This window comes from Delphinus delphis, chromosome 12 (genome assembly GCF_949987515.2).
Source record: "Delphinus delphis chromosome 12, mDelDel1.2, whole genome shotgun sequence".
Classification (NCBI taxonomy): Eukaryota; Metazoa; Chordata; class Mammalia; order Artiodactyla; family Delphinidae; genus Delphinus; species Delphinus delphis.
The window spans coordinates 72,011,763-72,025,805 of NC_082694.2; the positions used below are offsets into that span (position 1 = coordinate 72,011,763).

A 14,043-nucleotide genomic window follows, 5' to 3' on the forward strand; every position below is an offset into this window, starting at 1 on the left:
ACTCATTCAGAGATGAAAAGGTTCTCTACTCAATTTTTAAAAACAACACCAAACAAAAAAAGTTAGTCATCATGGGACTAATATTAGGGATACAAAAATGTTTTCTTTTTGTGGGACAGAGTGACAACCTCATCTTTTGGAGCCCTTTTAAAATTCTCTTGTAAATGTGTCTTTGTATAGCTCTCCCTTTTTAATCCCAAAGTAAGGCAATGCATTGGGATATTGAGAAAAACATTAGAACTTCTATTCATTTTTATTTTTCATATTATCTTAAAAACGTGTGTGTATGTTTCATAATAGAAATAGTAATATTAGTAGAATAGTACATTTAAGTAAGTATGTATATATACTGGAGGGAGTATTTTTTTAAATTAATTCATTAATTTATTTTTGGCTGCATTGGGTCTTCATTGCTGCGTGCCAGCTTTTCTCTAGTTGCAGAGAACGGGGGCTACTCTTCTTTGCGGTGCACGGTCTTCTCATTGCGGTGGCTTCTCTTGTTGCGGAGCATGGGCTGTAGGGGCGTGGGCTTCAGTAGTTGTGATGCACAGGCTTAGTTGCTCTGCGGCATGTGGAATCTTCCTGGAGCAGGGCTCAAACCCGTGTCCCCTGCATTGGCAGGCGGATTCTTAACCACTGCGCTACCAGGGAAGTTCTTTTTTTTTTTTTTTCAAGTATCATTTATTGAGTTTGATATGCACAAGTGTCAAGTCTGGAGGTAGTATTTTCAAATTTTTTTACTGATGAGGTGTTTCATCAAAAAACAAAACAAAACAAAACATTGGAAATCATTGTTCTAGACCAGCTGTTATCAAAGTGTGATCCAAGGACCCTTGTGGGCCCCGCAAGACTTTCAGAGGTTTGTCACATTCGTCTTTTTTGTATTTTGCAACTATGTATCTTCTTGAATATGGGTTTTTTTCATGTATACCAATCAGAGCAACATTACTGTAACAGATTGAATGCAGAGGCAGAAAATGAGAATCCAGTTGTCTTTTTTTTCTTTTTATAAATTTATTATTTATTTTTGGCTGCATTGGGTCTTTGTTTCTTTGCCCCTTGGAGGGAGGGGGTGCTGGGGGGACTACTTTACATTGCGGTTGCGTGGGCTTCTCGTTGCGGTGGCTTCTCTTGCTTAGGAGCACGGGCTCTAGGCGCGCAAGCTTCAGAAGTTGTGGCTCCCGGGCTTAGTTGCTCCTCCGCATGTGGGATCTTCCCCGATCAGGGCTTGAACCTGTGTCCCCTGCACTGGCAGGCGGATTCTTAACCACTGCGCCACCAGGGAAGCCCCAGTTGTCTTTTATTAAGCCAGACATAAGAGAGATTTGAAGAAATGTAAAACAGTGCCACTTTTCTCACTAAATTTTTTTAATATATATAATGTTTTATATTTTGGAAAAATATGTCTTTCAAAAGAATATATATATGTTTTACATTTATTTTATTGAAGTATAGTTGATTTACAGTATTGTGTTAATTTCTGCTGTACAGCAAAGTGATTCAGTTATACATATATACATTCTTTTTCATATTCTTTTCCATTATGCTTTATCACAGGATATTGAATATAGTTCCCTGTGCTATACAGTAGGACCTTGTTGTTTATACATTCTTTTTTAAAAAATAAATTTATTTTATTTATTTATTTTTGGCTGCATCGGGTCTTCATTGCTGCACGCGGGCCCTCTCTAGTTGCGGCGAGCAGGGGTCACTCTTCGCCGCAGTGCGCAGGCTTCTCATTGCAGTGGCCTCTCCTGTTGCAGAGCACGGGCTCCTGGCGTGTGGGCTTCAGTAGTTGTGGCATGCGGGCTCAGCAGTTGTGGCTCACGTGCTCTAGAGCGCAGGCTCAGCAGTTGTGGTGCATGGGCTTAGTTGCTCCGCAGCGTGTGGGATCTTCCCGGACCAGGGCTCGAACCCATGTCCCCTGCATTGGCAGGTGGACTCTCAATCACTGTGCCACCAGGGAAGCCCTATACATTCTATATGTAATAGTTTGCATCTACTAATCCCAAACTCCCAATCCAACTCTCTCCCTTGGTAATCACAAGTCTGTTCTCTATGTCTGTGATTCTGTTTCTGTTTAGTAGATTAAGTTCATTAAAAGAATATATTTTTTAATGTTAACATGTAATAGGTTTTAAATGAATACATAATTTGGAAGGTTCTTAGTTTTAATTTTTAGTACATAAATATTGACAGATATAATCCAGATAAGGAGAAGCTCTTTTGGGTTCTTGAATAATTTTTAAGAGTTTAATAAAGTGTGGAGACCAAAATATTTGAGACTCTCTGACCTAGACCACAAGCTCTTTGAGAGGAGGGGACTGTCTTACTGCCCTTCACTTCCTGACACAGTGGAATGGCTTAGTAAATGTTTGTTGCATGAAAGAAGAAAATGTTGAATCATCACAAAGGCTTTAAGTAACTCCTGCCTAGCCTCCTGCATCTTTTTTTTTTTGCAAAATTCTAGTGTAAGTAAATTTACTTCTGTGGACCCTGAAGAACTTTTCTGAGAATAGTAGGAGAATTTTAGTTGCTGTATATGAGAATTGCAAGTTATTTCTCTTCAGGAGAATTAGAAAAAAGAATCAAAGGTTGAGCATAGTAAAGAGACTTTTAAACAAGGAAGCAGATAAAAGTAGAAATATTTGCAGGAAGGAAAGCAGACTTTGGAATTGCACTTAAATTTCTGAAGAGATTCACGGTATGTACTTTGGCATTAAAGTATGGGCAGGCTCAGAATGGTATAATTCAATATATTAGAAGTGAATTTTAAAGAAATATCTCCTCAGCTACACTGATGAAAGTAAAGATTACATACAGTATTTTGTCTTCTCTGTATTTCATGTCATTTTGTATCTCTCAGTTTATGGTGGGACCTGGGAGGTAAAAATCAGTAACTTAAGTAGAAACATCAAGTAGGGACATTGAAAACTCAGATAAATGATAATGTATACAAGAGAAATATCTTAGTATTAACTTTTTGGTTGTAAAACAATTTTATGATTTCTTAAAATTTAAGAGGAAAGTGATCCTCCCAAGTTTTTCTTTTCTTTAAATTAAAAACGGTATAGTAAATGAACATGAATTATTACTATTTTAAGATATGTTAAATACTAATATTTATTTTTACTTGATGGATTGTTTACCTGTTTTGTTTTAAGGAAAGCAAACTTTATTTATGAAAACTATTGTAGATTCATTTCTGACCTCATTTTCCACACCTTTTCTCTTTGAGATTTTGAGGGGTTTTTTTTGGTTTGTTTTTTGATTTCGAGGTTTTAAACCATTAATTTTGCCCATTACAGAGGTCACATGGACACTACCTTCAAAACTGGGGGCTAACAATTCTAACATTTTAATAAATGAGGTAAAACAAAAATATTTGCTAATGAAAGAATTACTGCTATTTATGCATCTATGTGCCAGGCACTGTAGGTTAATCATATATATTATCTAACATATGTTCTTAAACTGTTCCGTGAGAAAAGTATTACTTTTCCATTTGACAGATGAAGAAACTGAGGCCAACAGGGGTAAAGTAACTTGCCTAGGGTTTTACAGCTAGTGGCAGAGCAAGGATTTGAACCCAGGTTTGTCTGATTCCAAAGGCTATGCACTTATAATGCCCTGTACTCTCTAAAACTACAGAGAGACAGTTTTTGCATATTGTGATGATTAGGCTGATGAGTGGTTAGGGAAACGGCGGGGGGGGGGGGGTTTTGTTTGTTTTGTTTTGCGGTACGCGGGCCTCTCACTGTTGTGGCCTCTCCCGTTGCGGAGCACAGGCTCCGGACGCGCAGGCTCAGCGGCCATGGCTCACGGGCCTAGCCACTCCGCGGCATGTGGGATCTTCCCGGACCGGGGCACGAACCTGTGTCCCCTGCATTGGCAGGTGGACTCTTAACCACTGCGCCACCAGGGAAGACCGGGAATGGAGTTTTGTATTCATCAAGTTGAGATCATTGTTCATTCATCAAAAATGTATTGCCTATTCTGTGCAATGTAATGTAATTTATTTAAGACAGTGTCTGTTTTCTTCACTCTTCCATTCACAGTGTCTAACTGCCTAACACAGTTTCTACACACACACACACACACACACACACACACAATACTCACACATAGATGCATGTATACACGTACATATTTCTAGTACAGTATCTTCATTGAATGAAGTAAAATAGGCGAAAATTCAGATAGCCACTGTTCTCCAAGAATTTAAAGTTTAGAGGGAGGGGAGATCTGGAAAAAATAATACAGTAGGAGAAGTGCTATAATAGTAGAATATATAAAAGCATGATCCATAAAAGAAAAAAATTGATATGGTAAACTTTATCACAATTAAAATCTTTTATTCTTTAAAAGACACCATCAAGAAAATGAAAAAAAACCCCAACAAATCACGGACTGGGAGAAAATGTTTCAAATATATCAAATCACATATCTGGTAACACTTATATCCAGAATGTATTAAAAACTCTTTCAGCATAATAATAAGACTAAGTCAAATGATTTTCGATAAGTGTGAATACCATTCATCAGGAAAAAAGATGGTCCTTTCAACAAATGGTGCTGGAAAACTGGATGTTCACATACAAAAGAAATGAAACTTCGACTTTTTTCTTATACTGTATGCAAAAATTAACTCCAAGTAGATTGAAGAACTAAACATAAGACCTAAAACTATAGGAACTTCCCTGGTGGCGCAGTGGTTAAGAATCCGCCTGCTGGGCTTCCCTGGTGGCGCAGTGGTTGAGAGTCCGCCTGCCGATGCAGGGGACACGGGTTCGTGCCCCAGTCTGGGAAGATCCCACATGCCGGCAGTGGCTGGGCCCGTGAGCCATGGCTGCTGAGCCTGCGCGTCCGAAGCCTGTGCTCCGCAACGGGAGAGGCCACAACAGTGAGAGGCCTGTGTACCACAAAAAAAACAAGAATCCGCCTGCCAATGCAGGGGACACAGGTTTGAGCCCAAGTCTGGGAAGATCCCACATGCCACGGCACAACTAAGCCCACAAGCCACAACTACAGAGCCCGTGTGCTGCAGCTACTGGAGCCCATGTGCCTAGAGCCCGTGCTTCGCAACAAGAGAAGCCACTGCAATGAGAAGCCTGCGCACCACAACAAAGAGTAGCCTTTGCTCGCTGCAACTGGAGAAAACCCACGCACAGCAATGAAGACCCAGCACAGCCAAAAATAAATAAATAAACAAATTTTTAAAAAAAAACAAAAATCCTAAAACTATAAAACCCTTAGGAAAAAACATAGGGGAAAAGCTCCATGACATTGGATTTGGCAGTGATTTCTTGGATGAGACACCAAAAGTACAGGTTAACAGAAAAAATAGATAAATTGGACTTCATCAAAAATAAAACTATTAATAGATTGAAAAGACAATACATTGAATGGGAGAAAGTATTTGCAAATCATATATCTGATAAGGGGTTGATACCCGGTGCGTATAAAGAACTCCTACGATTCAGCAACAGAGAAAACCCCAAACAGCTAGTTCAAAAATGGGCAAAGTACTTAAATAGATTTTCTCCAAAGATGATACTCAAATGGCAATAAAGCACATGAAAAGATGCTGAACATCACTAATCATTATGGAAATAGAAATCAAAGCCACAATGAGATATCACTTTATACCCGGTAGGATGGCTACTGACATAACAGAAAATAACAAGTGTTGGTTAGGATGTGAGGGAATTGGATCCCTTCTGCATTGCTGATGGAAATATAAAATTGTGCAGCCTCTGTTGAAAATAAATGGTTTGGTGTGGTGATTTCTTAAAGAATTAAACAAAATTACCATATGATCCAGCAATTGTATTTCTGGGAATATACCCAAAAGAAGTGAAAGCAGGGATTCAAACAGATGTTTGTATACCCATGTTCTTAGCAGCATTACTCACAGTAGCCAAAAGGTAGAAATCAGCAGATGAATGGATAAACATAATGTGGCATATACATACAGTGTAACACTATTTAGCTTTTAAAAAGAAGGAAATTTTGATACATTCTACAACAAGAGTAACTACAGCATGGGTAAACCTTAGGACATTATACTAAGTGAAATAAGCCAGTCACAAAAGGACAGATATTGTATGATTCCTCTTATACAGGGTTCCTAGAGTAGTCAGATTCGTAGAGATAGAAAGTAGAATGGTGGTTGACAGGACCTGGGGAAAGGGAGAGTGTAGGGAGTTAATGTTTAATGGGTAGAGTTTCAGTTGGGGAGGATGGAAAAGGTTTGAAGGTAGATAGGTAGTGATGACTGCACAACCATGTGAATACACTTAATGCAACAGGCTGTACAATTTAAAAATATTAAAATGGCAAATTTTTTTATGACCGTTTTACCACAAATTTCAAAAGGAAACTACAATTTAAAAATGGGCTAAAGAGTTGAATAGGCATTTTACCAAAGAGTATATATATTCTTAAGGTAATAAGAATGAGAAAAGATTCTCAATATCATTAGTCATTCAGGAATGAGATACCACTGCACACCCAACTAGGATAGCTATAATCACAAAGACAGACAACACCAAGTGTTGACAAGAATGTAGGAAACTTGAATCCTTGTGTATTGCTGGTGGAATTGTAAAATGGTATAGCCACTTTGGAAAAGTTGGCAGTTCTTAAGGTGTTAGACATAAACTTATGATACGACTCAGCATTTCCACTCCTAGGTAACTACTCCAGAGAAATATAAACATATGTTCCCACAAAAACTTGTACGCCAGTGTTCCTTCTAGTATTGTTAATCATGGTGGAAATAACCCAAGTATTTATTAATTGGTGATTGGCAAAACAAAATGTCGTGTATATACATAGAGTGAAATGTTATTCAGGAATAAGTGGAGTGAACCACTGATACATTCTCCAGTGTGGGTGAGCCTCAATATATTATGCTAAAATTGAGAGAAACTAGACACAAAAGACTACCAAGTCTATGATACGCAATTTCTAGAAGAGACAAATTTCTGGACACAGAAACCAAATCATTGGTTGTCAGCTGGGAGTGTAAGTGTGGATGGACTGCAGATGGGCACAAGGGAACTTTTCGGAGGTAATGGAAATATTCTAAAACTGACCTGCGATGGTTGCACAGCTGAATTAACTCACTAAAAATTATTGAGCTTAAAAAAAGTTTAATGAGAGATAGTGGAAGGTATGTCTAAGTTTATCTGGGAAAGTCAGAGAAAGCATCACCCAGAAAGCACTGGCTTGAGTGGAGAGTTTAAAAAAAAAACAGTTTAGGAAAGAGTGAATAGCATCTGTAAAGACTGTTGTGAACCAGTGTGAAAGAGAACATGATTCGTTCAGGGAATTATATGAGGTTTGTCTTGTTGCAGTATGAAGTTTGAGGCTGGGAATGTCAGAAGATAGGAGTGAATTTAAAGAAAAACAAGCTGTTGGTAATAATCAGGAAGGCTGATATCAGGGGGATTATTGTAGACTTGCTCTTGGTATGCTTTTACATTTACCAGGTTCAACACAATGTTGAAAAATGATCAGAAAGAGGAATATTTAAAACTGAAATTAAATGTTTTACTACCCTTAAACAAAATCCTGGTACTTCTAGGGTATTGTGTTCTGTTTATTTTTCAAGACCCAGTTAATGTTAGCATTTTCTGCTATATCTTATCTAATGCCTCTTCACCCATGCCCCTTGCAGGGTCTCCTCTGTTTCACTACCTCTGTTATAACACTTCTGACATGGTATCATAATGCTTTCTTATGAGACTGAAGAGACTTGACAGCAGGAAGTAAGCCTGTTTTCTTCAAGTTTTTAACTGCAGTGTTTGGCATGATATTTGACACGTGATATTTGACACATGTTCAGTGGTAAATTTGCTTGCCAGAACTTTCAAGGGAAGGCCAGCAAAGTATAGATCGAAGAATTGGAGGGGTTTTTACATAAAGGTAGTCTTCAAAGAAAATATCGGAAGGTCACAAGGTGAAATTTTATGTAAACTCTTTAAGGATTTGGCTTTGGGTTGACGTAAATAATTTCCCATCTAAATATTGAATTCTGATGGCTACTTTTCATTGTCTCTTCTCTGTCTTAGGATTTTAGAGTTAGAAAAGACCTTTAGAGCTTATATAATCTAGTCTTCTCTATTCACTTTGTGACCTCAAGCCAGTTACTTAAACCTTTCCAAGCCTAGGTTTTTTCATCTGTAAAATGAGGGACTCCCTACGTACCTACCTCATTGTTACAAAGATAAAAATAATATTTAAGTAATTCTTCATTTCACAGTCTGCAATTCAGTAAGTGGCTAGGCATAACAAATTGAATGGACTGTCCAAAGTTTACCAGAAATATGTACCTATATTTGGGCTAGAATCTGATGTTTTAAATTTTAATCCAGTATTTCCACACTGTCATGGTTGGTACTTATTTCCATATTAGTGACCTTTACCCTTTTTTTATTTGCAGTTTCCAATTTGATGTGGGCTGGGTAACAAAATGACAAGCTTTATTCATTCAGTATATGCTTATTAAGCATTGCTAGGTACCAGGCATGGTGGTAGGTATAGGAAAACAGATGAGTTCTGTTCTCAGGGAGTTCAGTATCTTGAAGTAGGAAACAGACCTTCTAGGAAAACATATGAATTAAATAAAGTGTATCGACAAATGTGGATGATGTAAAGAGGATTTAAACAGCAAGGGGGACATCTGAGGTCAAAGTCTTTATAGAGCAGGTGAACAAAGGAGAGGTGGCAATCACTAACTGGAAGGAGTTGAGGGATATGAGCGTGACTGGCTTAATTTTGCTTGGGAGTTTTGCATGGAAGGTGGTGTCATTGTGGAGCATTCTTTGGTGAGATCGAAGGTGTAGTTTTTATGCAATGAAATCAAGATTCCAGAGGATACAGTGGAATAGACTTAGTAGGGAAAGAGCCCAGGAAGGGAAGTTAGTGGATAGGAAGCACACAGAAACCGCTTAAAATAAGGCAATGTTGTTAGCATCCTCCCAGCTCTCTATTGTAAATAGGTTGTAGATAATTACTTTTCAGCTCTTATGCAACAGCTCTTTGAGATTGTTGCCATCTGACTATTACAATCAACTATCCTTTTTTATATTATAGTATAATTTATTAATGACTTGAGCAACTGGATCATTCTTTCATTCTTGTTTATTCCATGAGGTTGAACCTCTCAACAGCATAGGCTAAGACTAGGTTAACCTTAACCGCGCATGGATGTTCAATGGACATTTACAATGGTACCGAAGTTGAAGAAATTATAATTTGGTATAATATGTAAGCTTTTAATTCTCTAAATATTTAATGTCTTTGTGTGTGTGTGTATGTGTGTAGGTTAAATGTATCTTTAGAATACAGTACGAAGAGGTCTTGTATATTCAAAGGCCTATTGAAGAGGACAGAAGAAAGTTTTTCCAAGAACTGATTCTCAATCAGGCCTCAATGGCTCCACCACGAAGGAAACACACTGGTAAAGTTCCTAAAGCCTTTAGGAAAATGGGTGGGTTGGAGTTAAGAGATATCCTATCTTGGAGTCATCTTTTTAAAAAACCCATTTCTTTGTGGAAATGAAGACAGTTTTTCAGGTTTTGTTTAACTTTAGATGAACACATGTGGAAGTGGCCATTGTGTTTACCTGACTTGAGGAGATTGGGAAGTACAGCCTCATTGTTAAAGCTTTACTAATGAGTGACTGTTTATGTAGTCTCCTTATCACTTCAGTCCAGATGCTCTGGTAGATTTCACATTCTGAGGCTCAAAAAGTCATAGAAAGTCTTTGGTTCTGCTGTGTTTTAGTCACTTTAAGTACTAAGGACTGGAACTATCAGGTTGTGAACAACAGGTGTTGTGCTTATTGCTTTCTGGGCCAGGGTAGTTTTGTTGGGCCAAGAACTGGTGGGAACATTTGCCTTTTCTGGTTTGTCTTATTTATTGATTGATTTTTCAAATATTTATTGAGCACCTATTATTTAGATATATTATGCTAGGCACATGGAAATCTATCATGGCTTTCTTTAAGCATTAGAGTTTTCTTGGATTTGGGCCTAATAGCATTAAGAGGGGCCTCAAAATTAGATTTTCAGTCCCCTGACTTAAGTAAGGACTGCATGCTAAGTCATTCAAAAGAGAGTTTCTTTTCCTAATACTAAAGGTGCAAAAAGATAAGATCCCCTTGCTTAATCTTTCATCCTCTTCTAGAAAATAGCAGTCCTGTTTGTTAAAAAAAAATTTAAGCCTCTTTCTTTTTGTTCTGCTTTTTATGTTTCTCGTAGCTGTTCTTATAGGATATTAAATACATTTCCCATCCCTGCCAACTCCTTGCTTTTTCATACTTCTTTGTTTTCCAGTGGTTATATTATCCAATACTTTGTTTTTCAGTGGCTATATTATCCAATACTTTAATAATTTTATTGTCCTTTAGTGGCTCCTTTTCACATTTTCTCAGTGCTTTTAAGATGAACATCTATCAAATGACTATAGCTGTGGGATTTTCCCCACAGAAACTTTGGAATATTCAACATGAAAGTTATACCTTCTGATTATTGGTTGTTGCCTTCTGCTAATCTAAATAACAGCGTTTAAAATATTTCATTATTAAAATGATTCATTTTAATAAAGTATCTTGCATGTTCCTAGTCATATTTTAGTCCCGTAGATCTGAATTTTCTATGTTAAGGCTGAACATAATTCTTTTTCTTTTTGAGTTGCTCCTGTTGACTTTCATTTTTCATCTTAGGGGCTATTTCGAAATTGGCGAGAATACTTAGGATTTTAATCCTGAGCTTCAGTGTGATACCAGGAAAATCTTTTAAGGAATTAGAGAGCATTATGGTTAGGCAAGTTAATACTTCACCTCCTAAGAAGATGTTTTGTTTGTTTTACAGTAGATAGTGAATACCATAGATTTCATATATCACACTTAAGCCTGGGTTTTCCATCTTCTTCATGTCTTTGGGATTCTTTTTTTTAGTTACTACTTTTTTTTTTTCACTCCCTGCAGGTGCCATTTACTATCCCAACTGTGTTGTAGTAGGAATATGAGGGTAGGAGACTTGTCTAAAATTAGAAGTCTTTGGGAATGGGAAGGATCAAAGAATTATTCTTTGCCCGTTTAAATTTCATGCATATAAGGCAACCTCATTTTGAGAAACAGTCTTTAAACAAGGTTGACTTCAGCAAATCAGTATACAAGTACTTCACCTGAAGATATTTATGTTGATTTGAAATCTTTTTCTTAAAGTTGTACGTAAATAATATCTCAGAATCAAATTATTTAAAATCATATCATTTGTGCTTTAAAGACGTCCTGTTGTAAGTTATTTTATAAAAGTAAAGCTATTCCCTAATGTACTTCTGGTTTCCATTCAAATTTTTACCTGCTGAATTCACATGGTTCACATGTATTTGGAATTCTCCTTTTCTTAAAAAAACATTTTGAGAGAGTGTCAGAAAAGTAATTGAGGTCCTGACCCTGCCATGTTGGAATCTTAACATTTTCTTCTACTTTCTTTAGGTCTTTGTGCTATGGAAGTTCTTCCACTTGCACTACCTTCTCCACCTCGTCAATTATCAGAATCGGAAAAAATTCGGATGGAGGACCAGGAGGAAAATACTTTAAGAGAGTTGCGGTTGTTTCTCAGGGATGTAACCAAGAGGCTGGCCACAGATAAACGCTTTAACATCTTCAGCAAACCGGTGGATATTGAAGAGGTCTTGTTTCAGTAGTGTGCAAACAGTGAAGTTGAACTGGCTAAAAGAAAAAAATGTTGACATCTTTTTTTGGAAGGAAAAAAGCAAAGGCATGGATGAATATTACCCCTAGCCTGTAAAATTTTAATCCATGTGATAACTACCAATGTCATCAGCAAACATCTGGTGACTTTTGGATGAAATTAATGACAATTTGTATATGTCCTCTTGATTAGTATTGATCTTTGTGATCTCCTACTCTTCATTTAAGAAGAGGATTAAAAGTTACTTTAGTGAAATGTCCATACTAGACTATTTTTATTCCAGGATAAATCCTGCTCTCCAAAAGAATATTGGTATTAACCAATCAATACCAATTAAAATTGGCATTTCCCAAATTGTGTATACCTTACTGAAGGAGGTAGCTAAGAAACCTGAAATTTGTCTTTCATATTTTGGAAGTGTCTGTGACTAAGATGCTGTATGAGGTTATAGGCACAGCCTGTTATTTTTCTCTCCAAGAATTTTCTCTGCTCTGAGTGGAAAATTTCTCACTTTCTATGTGTATTGTTTTGTGTCCTTGTGGGAGCATGGTTTGTGATGATGAGAAAAGAAATTTTCCATTTGGAATCTACTATAATACTGTAGAATAAATTTTATTTTGTTTTGTTTTATCCTGGGATAATATAGTGTGTGGATGCACATAATGCAGTCTTTACTGGCATTCTTCTTATAGTTCAGACTCCATGTTTGAACAGCTTTGGTGTTTTTAGTTTTAATTTTTTCTTCATCTTTTTTTACATTTGAATTATGAAGTGATGCAGAGTTTAATGTTGTGTCCTCATTGTGAAATCTGTACTCTTGGATCAGAGCAGATTCCTTTGGAATCATTACCTCATCTATGCCTGTGAGCTAGCATTATGTTTTTTCCCCTTGGAAAACCTGAAAATATCTATTCCCCCCACCTCCCCTTTTTGGGAATAAAGGGACTGTGTTTAATTTTATTTGTATGTTTATCCACAATACACAGTTTTAGCCATTTGATCCTTTCAGCAGCCCCACAAGGTCATTATTATGTTGCAGTTGAAGAAACTGAGGCTTATTGGCAAGTGACACAGCCAGCACTCAATGTTTCTTAAAATTCGAAGTCCACATTCTTTATATCACAGCTGTCAATCTTTTTCTACTGGAATAACAGGACTTGCCTATTTGCTCTTGCAATTAATACATATTTTATATTCGTGAAGCATATTTTTTCCCTCGTGGTATTTTCAGAAAGTCTTAAAACTATCAGCCCACTTTAAAGATTGTTATAAATGTTTATTTTTATTTCAAATTGGGTATGGGAACTCTGACACTTAATTGATAAGGACTTGCCCCCAAGTCAGCCTCCTATGCTGGGAGTGAACCAGTTTTGCCTTTGTCCAGGAAAACTTTTTCTGTCTAACCAGAAGAGATTGTCAGATTTCAAATGCCATCTGTGATAGACTGAAAGTTTTATAAATGATGGTAAGGCAGTGGGAGGGGATAGAAGATGTTGGTCAGTTAAAACTTTAATTTTAGGGTGATGTTTTCTCTTTTTCCTTTTTTTCTTTTCTTTTTCAGGTTCATTTTGCTACTGCTTCTTTGTTTACTTTTAAGGCTGAAAACTTAGGGGTCTCTGGGACAGATAGAGAGAGGAAACTAAGATAGCATTTTGATAACCTAAAACACAAAAACTTTTATTAAAATAATGAATTTGAAATGTCTAAAAACGTTATCAAATTCCAAAGCAAATTGCAGAGGAAACAAAAGTTTAGAAAATAAGTGTTGAATTTAAATAAGCATAGGTGCTAAAATTTTATGGTCTTTAGTAATATAAATTTTTATAGTGCAAAAGTTTATAAAATGTTTTCCACGTGTACACAATACATGTCAATTGTCAGAGCCAAGGATCCAACTAATACCTTCTGAACTGTTCCTTGTTGAGTGTAGCTCCACTGTCTCCCCTATAAGGAGATTGGCTGGCTTTTTAGCTCCTAGAGAATGAAAAATAAATCAAAACATGCACACACATCTACCTAAAAATTTAAAAACATATAAATAATATGTATGTATATATATATGCATATGTTTTTGTATATGCATATATGTGTATTTATTCATATGAATATATATTCAGTATGTAAATTTTTAAAAAGGCATCAGTGGACTGCACTGGTGGTCCAGTGGTTAAGGCTCCATGCTCCCAATGCAGGGGGCATGAGTTTGATCCCTGGCTGGGCAAGATCCCACATGCCGAGGCCAGAAAAAAACAAAAAAATCCCCAAAAAGCATCAGTGCCATCTGCAATGGAGAAAACTAGCCTTTAGCTTC

The 14,043-nt window shown here is 36.9% G+C and overlaps 1 protein-coding gene across 2 annotated transcripts in view; it reads left to right on the top strand.

Annotated features, from left to right (window-relative positions):
* The window catches only part of ATAD2B (ATPase family AAA domain containing 2B), a 150,996-nt gene that overhangs the window by 95,815 nt on the left and 41,138 nt on the right, over positions 1 to 14,043 (top strand). Inside the window, exons 20-21 of one of the 2 annotated variants that reach the window (XM_060027039.1) lie at positions 9,334 to 9,469; positions 11,513 to 11,709. In XM_060027039.1, the coding sequence (XP_059883022.1) occupies positions 9,334 to 9,469; positions 11,513 to 11,709 (333 nt within the window). The remainder of the gene's footprint in view (positions 1 to 9,333; positions 9,470 to 11,512; positions 11,710 to 14,043) is intronic. The other variant, XM_060027040.1, reaches the window with a different exon arrangement.